Raw genomic sequence first — 18,752 nt, 5'->3', positions numbered from 1 at the left:
TTGAGTGGGCCTCACAATTGTTGCTCAGCTCTCACTGCCATGCCGGAGACCTGGGTTCAAGTTCCCAGTTCCTGCCCATGCAAAACAAACAAACAAACAAAAAAAAAAAAGTATTCAAGCATAACAGAAAAGCAGCATAATTAACCAAAACTTAAAATATAGACTTGTATAATGTGAAAACTAATAGCAATAGAAAACCATACATGAATATAAGGCATATATAATAGTGAAAGAAAGTAAAATCTCTGAAATATTTAGCAGACCATCTAAAGAAAAGTTTGAAGATTAAAGAGAATCTTCAAAAACAGATGTAATGAAAATAAATATATAATAATAAATAAATATTTAAAAGAATAGTTATATTTTTAAAATAAATTTGGGATTTTAGTTTTCATATTTTTATATTTGTAAATAGCACAATGAGGGAGTAATTGCCATATTGTGATAAAAATAAGGCATCACCCAAATTAGCATTCATTTCATTATCAGACTTAAATCATGGAGTTCTATTCTCTTGGGATTCTGATATCTTTCTCTGAAAAAAATTCATCATGCATTTCACATTTGCCATTTAACTGAAAACCCCAAATGAGTATATAAAATGAAAGCTTACTAAAAATAAAATTTGGTGGGTGAGATCATCACATTCACTTTTGAATTGTCATCACCTATGCTGGGCTGATATAAGCAATCTAATACAGAGAATGAATAAAAACAATATGTCCAAGGAGTCTGCAATATTTTATTTATTTGAACTGGTGAATGAGATAATATGACAGTAGGGCTTTGGCATAGTTTCTTGTTTTATACTTTTGCATATTTTGGTAAAAATTGGTAATTAATAGTGGTGATTTCTAAGAAAGCATGTTCCCTATATCATATTAAAAATAGCTAGAGGGGGTGCAAGGGTAGTTCAGTGGTAGAATTCTTGCCTGCCATGCATGTGACTCAGGTTCGATTCCCAGTCCATGCACTTTCCAAACAAACAAACGAGCAAACAAAGGCCAAACAAAAAAAATTCAACAAATGGTGCTGCAATAAGGGGATATTGATATGGAAAAGAATGAAATGTGACCCTGCCATACAGCATACAAAAACAAAAGCTAGTATTAAATTACAAATGCCACTTAATAATGGGGTTAACAAATGGATCAACAATTTTAAGAATTCCAGAGCCTTACATAATAATAAAAATGTATGATTTTTCCCAATGAAAATTACTAATAAAGGTGCTGTTCTTTTATTTTTTAATTTAAATTATTTGTTAAAGTTGAAGGAGAAATAAGTGAGTGCAAATATTTGTAAATTATATTTGCTATTGAAATATAAATGTATTTATTTGCTTCTTGATGAACTTTATTTCAATTAACATCCCAAGAGCCATTCTCATCGCCTTGTTTCTTAGACTGTATATGATGGGATTCAAGGTTGGGGGTACCACAGTGTAGAACACAGAAATTACAAGGTCAGAAAGAGAAGGAGAGGCTAAAGTTGACTTTAGATAAGCAGTGAAACCAGTGGAAGTGAATAACACAATGACCACCAGGTGTGGAAGGCAAGTGGAGTAGGCTTTTGACTGACCTTCTGTTGATGGAATCTTACTGATTGTGGAGAAAATGTAGATATAGGAAATAACAATGAAAATAAAACAGCAGAACTCCACAACCACACTAATGAGGATGGGCACAATCTCTCTCAATAAATATTCTGAACAAGTAATAGCTAATAACTGGGGGATATCACAGAAGAACTGATGGACTATGTTGGACCCACAGAAGGATAAGGAGAAGGTACCAGCTGTGTGCATCACAGCAGACAGACCCCCACCCATCCAGGACACAGCTGCCATCTGCACACATGTGCCCATATTCATGATGACTTCATAGTGCAGAGGATGGCAGATGGCAGCATAGCGGTCAAAGGACATAGCTGTGAGGAGGAACAGTTCTGCAGAGCCCAGAAAAACCACCAGGAAGACTTGGGTGACACAGCCAAGGAAGGAGATGGAGTTATTGTGGGTCAAGGAGTTGAAAATGGATTTGGGGATTGTAACTGAAATGAGGCAGAGATCCAGGAAGGATAAATTCTTCAGGAAGAAGTACATGGGGGTGTGGAGGTGCTGATCTAAAGTTGTGATCATGATAATGAGGATGTTCCCCATTAAGGCCCACAAGTAAGTAATTGAGAAGAGCACTGAATGCAAAAGGTACATATTTTGATTGGTAGGAAATCCTATGAGTGTAAATTCAGTCACAAGTGTGAGATTTGTCATTACTGCAGTCATCACCTATAAAATATTGGAGGAAGGAATAAAATACCTTCAATATCAAGTTTTTCAATATGAAATCTATAATGGGTACATGCATTAGGTAATCTCACAGTCAATTAATTAAATACAAAATTACTTCTATGTACAACTTCATTTTATTGATCATCAATCAATAAATTTGTTAGTTTATAAATCAATCAATAGTTTGTTTAATTGAACTAATTTTGTTCAGTTCACATAAACCAGTCATTATAAAAGTATCCAAGTATAATCCATTAGAGAACTCAATAGCTCAATATTTCCTACTGCCCTTAGCTATATCTTTCCAACTCTCTTGATAAATTTTAATTGGCCAACCAACAAATGCTAACAAAAGCTGTAGATTGGCTGTCTCTACATTCTATCCCATGACTAGCATAATATCTCCCTCTACAGAGGTTCCAAGAATTTGAAAAGTAAAAATTATTGTAATAATTCTGAACTATAACTAACTTTCCCCATTTGCCTTATAAAATATTGAGCTTTATTGTTCTCTCAGTAGCAACCAGTTTAGAGCTGTTGTCCCTTTTGGAAATTTCCATAAGGGATTTATCTAATGGCTGGCTATTTTTTTCTCCTTCACAATTCCCAAATCATTTTATATTTAAAGTTCTATAAGACATAACCAGGTAACTGTAGTTATCAAAGTTCTACAATTGATGAGCTAATATTTTTTACTTCCATTTTCATCAATATATTCACTTTACTTCTTTATTCCCCCTTTGACATTTTCTCCACATCTAATAGAAGAAATAACTGTATTTTCCTCATGAGATTGTTTTTTCTCTATCACTATATTCACACACACTAATACAAGGAATAATATACAACCTTATGAATGGTACATCTGAAATAATTTAAATATCCTGTAACAGTTTCATTTCTTTCCCACTTCCCATTCTCCCACCTTATTACATTCGTAACTTTCCAGTAAGATTAATGCAAATTATGTAGCAGGATAGAAGGGATGATGCAGTGTTGAAGTTAAATTCAGTCTGATGAAACAGTGTGGTTGGCTTTTCTGGCAATAGAAGACTGATGCCTCCCATTTGTACATATTTTTTCTTTAATCTCACTGGAATTTAATAAAATATTAAGGCATATACTTTACATTTCTCATCCTACACTCTTCCATCTAACTTCTATTTTAGGTATTATTCTCATTCTCTTTTCATGATTGTGGATGTTCAAAAAATCACAGAGTAAATGTTGGCTGTTGGGTTTAGGAGAGGGAAGTTACAAAATAATTAAGATTAATACAGGAAACTATTCCATATAATCTATTAAAGGGAAAAATAAAGGTTAGGGTATATCCTTATTTAAAAGGTCAATATTTACAACCAGTTTTTAAATTTTACAATGATAAAATTTTATTAAATTTATCTCTGCTACTGTTGTTGTTAAAGAATATTGTGAGTTCATATTAATGAAAAATTACTCACAGACCCTGTGTGTTGGATTTAAGAATAATGTTCATGGCCATAAGTAGATATATTTCTAATTTATCCATACTCTGTTTATTTTAGCTTGAGGGTAATACAATTTTTTTTGAGGCTAATACAATTTTAAAGAAAAATTAACTCAAACATAACATCCTTAATGATGTTACCTGTCAGTAATACCTTAATAGCTATAAGATTAATTTGCATTAAAATGCATTTTTTGTTCTTCATTTTTTACTTATTGATTATATCTTTTATTAATTACTATGATTTAATTTTAACCGTTAATACACATTCAGCTTTCTGAAATTACATCACTACCTTTTATAAAACCTAATATTCATAATATGCAATACTGAAAAATGATGTTATAATACAACAAGAATATTAAAAATTACAACTCCATTTTGAAACACCTAAAATTGAGGTAAATGAAAAGTAATATTTTCACCCGTTGAAATCATCCCTGGAAATTGGTGTCCTTGTTAAACTGAATAATTTCAACACCAGTGAATTCTATGATCTCTTTAGATACATTATTTCACTTCTTTATTTAAAAACTACTCTAAGTACTGTTTCATTTCTCAGATGACTTTTAAATTTAAAAGGAAATGCTCTCTAAAAATACTGACTTACTGGTGTCACTCCAGTTGTGGTGCATGGAGGATCCAGCTGTCTTTTGAGCATCACTCCTGAAGACAATGTAAACTTTCTATTGAAAAGAGACCATACAACATGTTGATGACTCTGGAAACTCCTGCCTACTCTGGCTTCATGGATGTCTATGTTGGGAGAAACAGTGGAGCTGAAGGGCTAGACCAATTTACCTTTGTCATCGCCCTCCCATGGGGTCGAACATGGCCCAAGATTTATAATTTATCAACTGGTTTGATTCCAAAGGGAAACGGTGCTTCCTGTGTCTCCATTGATTTTTTAATTGGCATCACCATTTGATAAAATAACACCAAGTAATTAGTGGGATCAGTATGTCATGCTTTTATTATTAGTGGTTTGCATATCTATGAACAGGACTGTAATTACTTCTAGTTCCCAATTATTCATTTATCATTTCTTGAGTGCCTTCTGTTGGCACTACTGCTTCAGCAAAGTGAATGCACCAAATCAAAGACCAAATGTGGGTGAGATTGTCATTGCCTCCCCCCCAAGTGTGACCTGGAGAGGGAGGGGTGTGTGAGGAGTGGAGAGGGCAGGCCAAGGAACAGTGTGACTGAGTGGAAGAGGGCCCACAAACAGCACGTCCCCGAAGGCTGTTGAGTAGACACAGGTAAGGGATGTGGGAAAGTAGAAAAAATGGGCTTCAGTGATGGACACAGCTGTTCACCTGAGCTATGAGTACCATGAGCGAGATGTGAGCTGTGAATTGTTTGAATAGAGGAGAGTCGTGATCCAGCTTTTATGTGAACGTGATCATTCTTTGACAAAAATGATTGTAGAGGGACATATTGGAAATGAGTACATAAAATTATTACACTGCAAGCATATGCTATTATATGAAAGAGGTGGTGTTGGATGTAGAGAGGTGTTCAGTTTTTGAGGGTTTTTTTTGTTATTTTGAAGATTAAAATAAGATTTAAAACTGCCTTATTCTACCTTTGTGTGTCTTACTCCTATTTTCTTAGGTTGATCATAGTATTCAAATTAAGATATTGTTTTTTACATTCTAATTTTTGATGGAAGTTAAATTTAAACCAACAAATCTATAACCAGTGAAACAGTCTTCAAATTGGAAGGGCAGAACCAACAACAAATAAAATACAATCAATAAGAAAGAATTCTATCCTCTCACAGGTTGTGTGAAGAAAATGTAAATTGAAAATGGATTTTCCTTAGAGTTTGAATGTTCCCCCAACAAATAAGCTGTGTTAATAATGCATTCTATTATAATTTTACATCATCTGCATACGTTTTTTTCTCTTTTGTTCTTTTTTCCTTCTCACTCACTCTCTCACTCTGTTTTCTTTCATTCTCTTAAAAATTCTTTTACTAGATGATCTCAGAAAATTCTGTATTCAGAAGAAAGTGCCACGTTGTAATGTTTTTATTTTTGTTTTTAACTTATTTCTTTGGGATTTATTTGGTCTGCATAGTTTCATTTTATACTCATTTCTTTCATTTTGAGGAATGATTTTGTAATCTTTCTGTTGTTGCTCATTTTACTTCCTTTCCTTTATCTTTACCTTTTCTAAAGTTATTTTAGCAGGGTGTCCATCACTGATGTTATTTCCTATCATTTGTCTCCAATTTTCCATTTCTCTATTAGTTACCTTTATGCTTCAGGGAGAGTACCTCATATGCTCTTCCAATGTATCAGGTACTTCCAACAAAATTATGATTTTGTTTCTTCTGTAATGTTTTCAAACAGTAAGTACACTGCATAGTTTTAAAGGATGATCCTTTTCTTTTTTCTTGTGAAAAATTTACTGTTTTTTATCTCTTCTTCTCTTTTTTTTCTGCCAATATTATTATTCTCTTGTTCTCTGTATTTCAGATTATAGACTTCCACAGACACATAGAAGATCCCTGTTTGTAAGTTCATAATTAATAAGAGGAAGTGTATTGGAACAGCAATGTACATTTACTGGGCATGTCAATACTTACACTTCATTGAGAAGGGATGTGGTGCTTTTGAAAGAACTTAAGTCCCAGTTTTTCAAGGAGTCAGCTCTCCTAGAAACCTTCAGTATTCTCCCTGCTGAGTGAAGATTGGCCACTAGCTTTCTAGGAAATATCTTGAAAATAATTAAGGATCTCAAATTTATAATATCTATATTTTATATCTACATTCACTAAAAACTTTATTTCTTGTATGCTTCATCACCACCTCCCTTTTGGCTCCAGGCTGATAATTCTTTGCTTCCACCTCTGCAGCTTCTACATTCTATTACTTCTGCCAGGAGGATGGTAGTTTCTTCTCTCCTAAAGACAGATGTGAAATTTTAATCCTTTGTGTATGCACCCTCTTCACATGCAGAGTGCCTGCTCTGACCCTCTGTTGTCCCTTCTTCCTCCTTTTTTGTCTTTAGGGGTGTCAAATTTCCTCATCATTTAATCCTTGTTTAGTAGTATTTGTGTAGGAATGGACATAGTTGTTTGCTGAAATCTGTCTTTGTAACCAGCATTATTGTTTCCATACTTTCATTTGGCTATTTCCTGTGTAAGGTACATAGATGATTTCAATGATACAATAAAACAAAATAGATTCTTGCATATCTAGAAATGAAAATGTAAAATGAATAATAGTCTCAGAGTAGCTCTCCCAATATAAATATAGAAAATGAATAAAAACAGGAGACATTTTTTCCTGGCAGTGTACATGAGACACTGTGCAAGAGAATGAACATTGAATAACCATGGTTGAAAATTATTATTCAACTATATTTTTGCTGTAAAGACAATGGTACATATTCCTTTCCTGTTGGAGTAATGTAAACAAAAATGTTTTCAAGTAATTATAGCCTCCTTTCTTTCTTAAACTCAAGCTTAAAACTATTAGTATCATAGTGTTTAACTGTAGGACAAAAATATAAACAAGTATGACAGGATTTTCTTAATGTTCAAATAAAAGTCTGTCAGCATGTAAACATGCAGTAAGATTTAAACAAAAGTTTAAACATAGCCTACCCTTGCATGAAGCAAAAACTACTAATAATGCAAAATTAGATGAGTATTATATCATCTATTCTTCAAATTTGATCGAACTGTATACAAAATTTCTTGTCTTTAACAAAATATACATAAATATTATTGATCGTTTGCTTGCTTCTTTGTTTTTTCCAAGATCCCAAAATGAACAAGTATCCACAGTTTTCAAACGAAAACATTTGGGTTAAGTTTTGTGCCCAAATACGAAAGGGAATTTTCAGTTTTACCTTTACATTTTTGATGAATAATGATAGCAGGATTACCTGTTATACTTTAACAACTTGTATATCAACAGATTGCATTCTGAATGATAAATCAATATGTGTAGAGAAATATTGTTGTAAAACAATAATACAATGTTTATTCCTCCCCAATTATTGTGCTTTTTTTAAGTTAACTTTAATTTTGATAAATAATGCATGCTTTACTGAAAACATGCCAGTAAAGTAGGATATCTCAACTTTCCTTTTTTCCTTCTTTTTTTTGTTTCAAAATCAGGGACAGAGAATGATTCATGCATAAAGTTTCTCTTTTCTTCAACTGCATAGCAATTTAGGCATAAACCCAATTCTAAAACTGTAAGGAGTTTAGATATTTAGGATCTGAGAAATGAAGGAATTCACTCCCTTTCCACCATGCACTCTCCGAGGAAGATGGGGAACCATTTGGGTGTGGGTGTGTGCATTGCCCAGAAGTCCAGGTGAGTGACAAGACATGTGGTGCCCATCCAGCCTCAGCAGAACAAAGGTGGCTGTGGCCAGAGGATTCCCTAGAAGCACGGGGAGCTGTGCTGCTCTGACTGTCTGATACTACACTTCATGCTCAGAAGTTCCCCAGGTGCATTTATTTTCTCTTTGGCATCAGGAAATCATGTCTGAAAAACATCAAATAATATCAAGCAGAGGCTTCCACAAAGAATCTGCATAAGTCAATTCAAGATAAGACATAAGTATTCTCGATGAATAATAAATGATCATCAGTGTGTTTTGATTGCCCGCTGTGGGTACATGCATTGCTGATGTAATCCCTGCAACCACCCTGTGAATGTCTCTGTTTAAAGACTAATAGAGTGTGAAGTGAGTATTGTCACCAGTTTACCATAGCAAAATTAAAAGCTGAAAAGTAAGGGACAATCCATACAAATTAGAGTATTTTAGAGTCTTGAAATTCTATGCCTAATAATTGTTTAGTAGGGAAGATTAAAAATGGACAGGCAAATGTTTAAGCTAATGCTAACTTCACATTTGAGCTTGATATGCCTACTATGATATGCAGTAAAAATTAAACTTATAATGGTGTCACTTTATATTAAAAGTGATAGAATCTTTATATGAATTGATAATAATAAAAAGGGACTCAAATGAGAACAGTTTTTCAGCATTCAGGAAATATTTCCTCTTTTTTTGAAGACTTCTGAAAAAGAATCTCAAGAAATTTTTATTTCAGTATTCATATATACATCTATGCTGGTTTGATGTTGTTATATACCCAAGAAAAGGCCTTTTTTAAATATAATCTGTCCCTGTGAGTGCAGACCTTTGCTGAGCGAGACCATTCTATTTTCCTTTATTTGGGTGCATGGGCCAGGAATCAAACCTGGATCTCCTATATGGCTGGCAGTACCACTGAACCACCTATGTAATATGAGTGAGACCTTTTAATTAAGTTGTTTCAATTGAGATGTCATCCACCCCATTCAAGTTGGGTCTTAATCCTTCACTGGAGTTCTTTACAAGAGAGTAAAAGACAGAGAAGCTGAGAAAGCTTCAGAGAGAAATGCCCCAGGAGAAGCAGAAAAAGACCCACAGAACCTGAAAGAGCCAGAACCCCAAAACAATGAAACTTAGAAGAACCAGCAGATGTTAGCCATGTGCCTTCCCATGTGACAGAGGAGACCCCCATGCCATCAGCCTTTCCTCAGAGAAGGTATCATCTTGTTGATGCCTTAATTGAGACATTTTCACAGCCTTAAAACTGTAAGTTTGTAAGCTTTCAAATCCCCATTGTAAATAAACAACCCGTTTCTGGTGTATTTCATTCCAGCAGTGTTAGCAAATTAAAACATCTTTGTCCACAAAATTTAAAAGATGCAAAAGCACCTGAATTGAATATAATGAATTCATAACATCATCAGTTTCAAGTAATCAAACATCACAGGGGAATAATTTAACATTGGATAGAATAGTTAAACCTCACCAATATCAGTGTTTCAATATTAAACCTATAATGGGTGACTGCATGTGGTTTTCTCAAAGTCAATGAATTGACCACAGAATTACTCCCATACACATCATCAGTTTATTGATCATCAATCATTGTTTTGTTTAATGTAGTTTTATTTAACCAACTTAATTTAAGTCCATATCTGTCATTATAATATTGTTCATATATATGCTGTGAAAAATGCTGAATGCCTTCAAACTTATCACTGACCTATCAAAACCCTCTGAAATTTCTTAATAAATACAAACTCTCAACTGCTAAGTGATGCCCTAGGCTTCCTGTCCCTACATCCTATCCCATTATGAAACTGCCTTAATTTCTACAGAGTTTCTGAGAATTTGAGGTGTAAGCAATTTTGAGAAAAAAAATGAAACTGTTGATTGCCAACTTTCCTCATCTGCTCTATAAAATACTTAACACAGTTAACTCTGCAAAGTATCCACTTTAGAGCTGTTCACAAATTTTAAAGTTTTGATAAGAGATTTAGCTAATACTTGCCCTTCTTCTTCTCCTCCACAATGCCCAAGTTATTAGTAATTTACAGTCTTATACCTAGAGTTTCATAAATAACCTGGTTACTGTAGGTATCAAATATCCTACAATATATGAGCTGAGATTATTGACCTTATATTCATCAAATCATTTACTTTAAAATTTTTCCCTATTTGCATTCCCCCTTATTTAGTAAGTTATATAAATATGTTTTCCCTGCAAGTGTTTTTTTTCTCTTTATTTCTCTTCTCTCTAAAAGTATTCAATTGTATGGCATTATTGACTGCACATCCTAAATAGTGCAAATATTTGCTAACAGTTTTCAGGTCTATCCCACTGTGAGTTTCCTTTTTTGTGTTCCTCTATTGTTCCTACAGATTAATGCATGTAATGCACCAAGGGAGAATGGTGACAGAGAAGGAGTTAAATTCAGATGGCATCTGGGTGATGAAATATTGTGGTTGGCAATTCCTTCTGCAGTGACTTTGGTACCTTATATATATAAAAGACTTTATTCTTCATACTTTGTGTACATTTAGTTAATTTAAGAATATGCTTTGCAATTTACCTACTCTCAGTCTCCCCTTTAACTCCTTTTTTAAATTTATTTTTATTTTTATTTTTTTACATGGGCAGGCACCGGGAACCGAACCTGGGTCCTCTGGCATGGCAGGTGAGAACTCTGGCTGCTGAGCCATCATGGCCTGCCCCCCTTTTTTGTGAAAAATAACATATATATACAAAAAAGCAATAAATTTCAAAGTGCATGGCAACAATTAGTTGTAGAACAGATTTCAGAGTTTGGTATGGGTTGTAATTCCACAATTTTAGGTTTTTACTTCTAGCTGCTCTAAAATACTGGAGACTAAAGGCAATATCAATATAATGATTGAACAATCATACACAGTTGTTAAACCCTACTTTCTCTGTATAATTCCACTCTCACCTTTAATATTTCTATTCCACTCTTTAGAGGCATTTGGGCAATGTCTATTCTAATTTTTCATGGAGGGGGCTGTTGTTAATATAGGATAAGGGGATGGAACTAGTTGATGTTCTGAAGAGGCTGGTCCTTCTAGGTTTCAGAACTTATCTGGCCCAGGGACCCATCTGGAAGTTGTAGGTTTCTCGAAACTTACCTTAGTGCATGGAAACTTTGTAGAATCTTATATAACCATAGGTGATCTTTAAGATTGACTGGAATGGTTTTGGTTGGGGGTTGACAAGTTATGGTAGGTAATAATGTGTAACTGAAGCTTGCCTAATAGTGCCCACTAGAGTAGCCTCTCCACTCTTTAGAATATACTTTGCAATTTACTCTCAGTCTCCCCTTTAACTCCTTTTATAAAGTTATTTTTATTTTTCATTTTTTTACATGGGCAGACACTGATACTTTGTTTCAATTCTCTTCATCCTTATGGTCAGGATGGCATTGTTGACCTCACAGTGCCAGGGCCAGACTCATCCCTGAGAGTCATCTTCCATGCTAGCCACCATGTCCCATGTGGTCATATCCCATGTAGGGCAGAAGGCAATGATTTCATTTGCAGACTTGGGCTTAGCAAGAGTGAGGCTACCTCTGTGCAACAAAAGAAGCCTAAAGAAGTAACTATTAGGCATATCTGTAAGTAGGTTAAGCTTCTTTGTTACATCAATAAATTTCACAAGAGCAAGCCTCAAAATCAAGAGTTTGGACTAATGATTTGGCACAGTACCAGTGGTTTCCATGGTGGTAAAGTTTAATAGTTTCATATATTTTCCCCCATCCTTCAAAGGATTTTGTCAATAGTTTGATTATCCTGACTAACATACTTTGGGATGCATGTAGGGATTACACTAAACTATACAGAATTAAAGGCCCTCATTCTTATACGGGGTCCATGTGTTTGTATTATTTAAATGATCTATCCAGACAGTTTGAATTAGATTATGTGCTACAGAAAATTTAGGTTCTGGACAAAATAATTTTTTTCCTTTAGTCTCAAACAGTAGATAAGGTTTTAAAATATAGACAATGTCTTCCTTACTCCTGTATTTTGAATTACCTTAATTCTGACATGATTGGCTACATTCTTATCTCTAAATACTATATGATACATATATAAAATAGCCTCCCCAAATCCAGAAATAATAATTAACAGTGCAGACTAAATGTGACTGCTGTAAAAGCTTACAATCTAGACCCCTGTTTTCTTACAAGCATTTTCTAAATGAGACTATACAAAATTACTCTTTTGTTTCTGGCTTATTTTACCTCACCAAATGTTTCACAGGTTCATTCACAATGTTGCATGCCTAACAGCTTTGTTCCATTTTGTAGCAGCACAATATTTGATCATATGTATACACCAATGTTTACCAATCTACTCCTCAGTCAGTGCATCCTTCCACCACCTCCATTCATTAGGCCTCATGTAAAATGTCCAAAGTCAAAAGTCCGTCACACTTTCAATTTTAGATCATTTCATTTTTCCCAAGAGAAAGATAAACAATAAACGTAACCTCACCAAATGGAAAATCTAAACCCTCCCTTAACTCTTGTCCCTACCCCCATTATTTACCCCTGGGGCTCTATTGATGTTTTCCTGTTAAACATTGCCCATGGAATGCAATAACAGTTTTACCCTATTCCCTAAACTTATACACTCTTTGTACAAGATTCATACCTTTGCAGTAGTTAATGCAAGAAATTATTTATATTTGTAGTGTTAATCAGTGGGATACAAGGGTCTATACAACCCTTTCAATCATGTTTACATTCAATATAATAATTTGCTTATAGACCCACTAGTGAACCACCTTCACATCTATATATTCCCTTACATTTCAGTTCAACCGTATTAGCTAACCATCTACCCATCTTTACCTTCCAGGTATCTCCAAGTCCCCTTATTCTGTATTATAAACCTCTGATTTTATCTTTACCATGGTCATAAAAGTATAATGCAATAATACAGTATCTATCCTTTTGTTTCTGGCTTTTTCACTCAGCATTGTGTCTTCATCTTATCATGTACTTCAGGATGTCATTTCATCTTACATTTACATAATGTTCCATCATCTGTAAATACCATATTTTGTTAATATACTCATCTTTTGATGGGAACTTGAATTGTTTCATCTTTTGGTGATTAAAAATAATATGAACATCAGTGTGCAAATATCTGTTTTTGTCACTGCTTTCAGATCTTCTGGGTATATACCAAGTAGCACTATTGCTGGGTCTTAGGACAACTTGATATTTAGTTTCCTAAGGAACTGCCAAATAGTTTTCCATAGCGGCTGCACCATTATACGTTTCCACCACCAGTGTATAAGTGTCCCAGTTTCTCCACATCCTCTACAGCATTTGTAGTTTCATTTGTTTAATAGTAACCATTCTTATAGGTGTGTATGGCATCTCATTTTAGCCTTGATCTGCATTTCCCTTATGGCTAATGAAAATGAGCATCTCTTCATGTGCTTTTTAGCCATCTGTATTTGCTCTTCAGAAAAAATGTTTATTCATATCTTTAGCCCATTTTATAGTTTTTTTTCTTTTGTTGTTGAGTTGTATCATTTCTTTTTTGTATACAGGGTATCAAATCTTTGTTCGATATGTGATTTCCAAATATTTTCTCCCATTGAGTTTGCTGCCTCTTCAACTTTTTGATAAAGTCTTTTGAGGAACAAAAGTATGTGAATTTGAGGCGTTTCCATTTTTTTCTTTTGTTACTTATGATTTGGGTGTAAAGTTTACCAAGCTACCTCATATTACTAGGTCTTGAAGATGTTTCCCTACATTTTCTTCTAGGAGATTTATGCCACTAGTTCTTATATTTAGATGTTCTATGCATGTGCCAGTTTGAATCTGTGGTGTATCCCAGAAAATCCATATCTTTTAATCTCATTCAATATTGCTGGGGGAAATTTGATTAGATTATCTTCATGGAGATGTGACCTGCCCTATTGTGGATATTAATCTTTGATTAGAAGGAGAAGTGACTCCACTCATTCCAGGTGGGCCTTGATTAGTTTACTGGAATCCTTTGGGAGAGAACCATTTTGGAAAATGTTGCAGAGTTACGAGAAGCACATAGCCCACACAGCCAAAGACTTTTGGAGAAGAAGAAGGAATACATCCCCTGGGAAGCTTCATGAAACAAGAAACCTGGAGAGAAAGGTAGCAGATGTTTCCATGTTCACCATGTTGAGTCCTTCCAGTTGACAGAGAAACCCCAAACATCATTGGCCTTCTCGAATCAAAATATCTTTCCCTGGATGGTTTAGATTGGACATTTCTATATCCTTGCTTTAATTGGGGGCAATTTCATGACATTAGAACTGTAAAGGTGCAACTGAATAAATTCCCCTTTTTAAAAGCTTTTCCATTTCTGATATATCACATTCCGGCAGCTAGCAAACTAGAATAATGCAATTTATGTTAATTTTTGTTAGGGGTATTAGGTAAAGGTCCTCTTTCATTCTTTTGGCTATTGTTATCTGTTCTAGCTTGCTAGCTGCCAGAAAGCAACACTCCAGAGATGTTTCAATAAAAGGGGACTTATTTAGTTAATTCATTGTTCTTCAGAGGAAAGGCAGCTAACTTTCAACTGAGGTTCTTTCTTATGTGTGAAAGCACAGGGCGATCTCTGCTTGCCTTCTCTCCAGGTCTCTGGGTTCCAACAACTTCCCCCGGGGTGATTCCCTTCTTCATCTCCAAAGGCCTGGGCTGAGCTGCGAGTGCTGAGATGAGGCATACTGAGCTGCTTGGGCTATGCTACATTGAGCTTTCTCATTTATGCACCAACCAATTAAATCAAACATCATTCATTGAAGTAGGCACGCCTTTTAGCCAACTGCAGATGTAATCAGGAATAGATGAGGCTCACATGCCATTGACTCATGTCCACAGCAATAGAACTAGGCACCTTTACCTAGCCAAATTGACATCTGAGTCTAACAACCATATTATCCCATGCCCATTTCCTGAAAAGACTATTTTTTCCCAGTTCAGTGGATTTGGGAACCTTGTCAAAGATCAGTTGACCATAGATTTGGTCATCTATTTCTCCACTCTTGATTCAATTCCATTGGTCAATATTTCTATCTTTGTGCCAATACCATGCTATTTTGACCACTGTGGCTTTATAACGAGTTTTAAGTCAGGAAGTGTAAATCCTCCCACTTTATTCTTTTTTTTAGGATGCTTTTAGCTATTTAGGGTCTCTTTCTCTTCCAGATAAATTTGGTAACTAGTTTTTCCAAGTCGTCAAGGTAGGCTGTTTGAATTTTTATTGTACTGGATTGAATTTTTAGATCAATTTGGGTAGAATTAACATTTTAAGTATATTTAACCTTCCTACCCATGAGCAGGGAATATATTTCCACCTATTTAGATCTTCTTCAATTTTCTTAGCAATGTTATGTATTTTTCTGTGTACAAATTCTTTGCATTCTAGTTAAGTTCATTTTAAGCATGCAATTCTTTTAGTTGCTATTCTGAATGGAATTTTTTCCTTACCTGACTCCTTGATTAGGTCATTGCTTGTATAGAAATGTTACTGATTTTTGCACATTGATCTTATATCCTTCACCTTGCTGAATTTTTGTTTATTTGCTTAAGTAACTTTGATGTAGATTTCTCAGGATTTTCCAAGTACAGTTATCATGTCATCTGTAAATAATGAAAGTTTTGCTTCTTCCTTCCCAACTTGCATGCCTTTTATTTCTTTGCCTGCCTGATTGCTCTTGCTACAACTTCTAATACAAGGTTGAATAGTAGTGGTAACAGTGGGCATCCTTGCATCATTCCTGATCTCAGGAAGAAGCTTTCAGTCTCTCTCCATTGAGAATGATGTTGGTTATCAGCTTTCATATATGTCCTTTATCATATTGAGGAAGTTATCTTTGATTCCTAACTTTTGAACTGCTTTTATTAGAAAACAATGTTGAATTTTGTTGACTGCTTTTTCAGCATCAATTGAGATGATCATGTGATTTTTCCCTTTTGATTTGTTAATGTGCTATATTACATTAATTGATTTTCTTGTATTAAACCATCCTAGCATTTCTGGTATAAAGCCAGAATGCAACATACCAGAGACTGATTGGCTTTTAATAAAAGGAGATTTATTTTGTTAGTTCTACAGAGGAAAGTAATTTTAATGTGTTGTTGGGATTTATTTACTAGTATTTTGTTGAAAATGCTTTCATTTATGCTCATTAGGCTGATTGACCTGTAGTTTTCCTTTCTTATAGCATCTTTACCTGGTTTTGATATTAAAGTGATGTTAGCTTCATAAAATGAATGAGGTAGTTTCCTTTTTAGTCAATTTTTAAGAAAAGTTTGAGCAGGATTTGTGTCAGTTCTTTTTAGAATCTTTTGTAAAATTCTCCTGTGAAGCCATCTGGCCCTGGACTTTTCTTTGTAGGAAGATTTTTGATCAGTGATTGAATTTCTTTACTTGTGATTGGTTTGTTGAGATCTTCTATTTCTTCCTGAGTCAGTGTAAGTTATTTGTATGTCTGCAGGAATTTGTCCATTTCATTTCAGTTGTCTAGTTTGTTGGTGTATAGTTGTTCAAAATATCCTCTTATGATTTCTTCAGGGTCTGTGGTAATGACCCTCTTTCATTTTTTATTTTGTTTATTTGCATCTTCCCTCTCTCTTTGTCAGCCTTGTTAGTGGTTCATCGATTTTGTTGATTTTCTCAAAGAACCAACTTTTTGTTTTATTGTTTCTTTCTCTTGTTCTTTTGTTCTCCCACTCATTTAACTCTGCTTTATTATTTGTTATGTCTCTTCTTTTATTTACTTTGAGGTTAGTTTGCTGTTTTCCCTCAAGTTCTCCAAGTAAGCAGTTAAGTCCTCAATTTTTGTTCTTTTTTTTGTTTTTATCTTTGGATAATACTTCTTAATCCATTTTTCCAATCTGTATCTTTTAATTGGTAAGTTTAGTCTTTTAACATTCAAAGTTATTTCTATAAAGGCATTTCTTGAACCTACCATCTTATCATCTGGATTTTATTTCTCAGGTCTGAATATTATTTTCCCTTTTTCTCTTTTCATCCTTTAAGTTACTCTTACTGATGCTCATCAATTCTGTGCCCTCTCCCAGGGAGGGAAGACTTCCTCTTCTGTCTTTTTTTTTAGCTAGGAGAACTTTCTTTAGTATTTCTTGTAGGGGCAGTGTTCTAGTTTGCTAGCTGCCAGAATGCAACACACCAGAGATGTATTGATTTTTAATAAAAGGGGATTTATTTTGTTAGTTCTTCAGAGGAAAGGCAGCTAACTTTCATCTGAGGTTCTTTCTTACATGGGAAGGCTCAGGGTAATCTCTGATGGCCTTCTCTCCAGGCCTCTGGGTTCCAGCAACTTTCCCCGGGGTGATTCTTTTCTGCATCTCCAAAGGCCTGGGATGAACTGTAATTGCTGAGATCAGGTATGCTAAACTGCTTGGGCTGTGCTACTTTGTTTTCTCTCATTTAAGCACCAGTCACATGTCATTCATTGCAGCAGGCATGCCTCCTAGCCAACTGCAGATGTAATTAGCAACAGTGAGGTTCACATATCATTGGCTCATGTCTGCAGCAACAAAACTAGGTGCCTTCACCTGGCCAAGTTGACAACTGAATCTAACTACCACAGACAGTGTCTTGTTGATAAATTCTTTCAGCATTTTTTGTCTGTGAAATTTTTAATCTTTCTCTCAATCTTGAAGGACAATTTGACTGGGTACAGTATTCTTGGATAGATATCTTTCTCTGTCAGGATCTTAGATATATGATATTATCACCTTTTTGCCTTCATAGTGCCAGTTTAGTCTGAACTCAGTCTCATGTGATTTCCCTTGTATGTAGCAGATTGTTTTTCTCTTGCCACTTTCATGATTTTCTGCTTCTATTCAACATTTCACAGACTCATTAGTATGTGCCTTTGTGAAGGCCTATTTGGATTTATTCTATTTGCAGTTTGTTGGACTTCTTTGGTTTGCATATTTAAGTCCTTTATAAGGGTTGGAAAGTTTTCTCTCATTATGTCCTCAAGTAATCTTCCTAGCCCTTTACTCTTCTCTTTTCCTTCTGGCACAACAATAACTCTTAAATTTATGTTCTTTGTTTTGTCCATCATGTCCCTGAGATCCAGTTCAAAGTTTTCCATATTTTTTTTTGCCATTTGATGTTTTGTGTGTTCAAAATCAGCTGTCCTGTTCTCTAATTCACTTATTGTTTCTCCTGCTTCTTCAAATCTCTTTTTGTGTATCTCTACTATGTTTTTTTATTTGGTCTGCAGCATCTTTAATCTCAGTCATATCTGCTATTTTTTCATTTCTTCTTTCAAATTCTTCTTTATATTCTTCTAGTGTCTTCTTGATCGCCTTTAAATCATTAGCCATCCCACTGATTATACTTAGTAGAGTTAACATTTTTGGCTAGTTGTTCCAAAGTCTCTCTCCTATGGTGTTTTAATTCGGTCATTAGGCTGGGCTGTATCTGTCTGCATCTTGATATGCTTAGTGATCTTCTGCTATCTTGGAGGCATGTAAATACCTTGGTAGGGTTACTTTGGAAATTGATTTTTTTCAGTAGTCTAAAGCTTTGGATTTGTTGGATGGATGTGTTGTAGGATGCAGGACTTGGGGT

The 18,752-nt window shown here is 34.7% G+C and overlaps 1 protein-coding gene across 1 annotated transcript; it reads right to left on the bottom strand.

The window, feature by feature from the left end:
- Window positions 1-1,315: 1,315 nt before the first annotated feature.
- Window positions 1,316-2,274, bottom strand: LOC143682980 (olfactory receptor 14A16-like). Its single transcript, XM_077159323.1, has one exon. It carries the CDS (start codon window positions 2,270-2,272, stop codon window positions 1,316-1,318), a length of 957 nt encoding a protein of 318 aa, XP_077015438.1. The 5' UTR covers window positions 2,273-2,274.
- Between the last annotated feature and the right edge of the window lie 16,478 nt (window positions 2,275-18,752).

Source organism: Tamandua tetradactyla, chromosome 5 (assembly GCF_023851605.1).
Source record: "Tamandua tetradactyla isolate mTamTet1 chromosome 5, mTamTet1.pri, whole genome shotgun sequence".
NCBI lineage: Eukaryota > Metazoa > Chordata > Mammalia > Pilosa > Myrmecophagidae > Tamandua > Tamandua tetradactyla.
The sequence above is the reverse complement of the archived record's forward strand: the minus strand, read 5'-3'. Positions and strand labels throughout refer to the sequence as shown.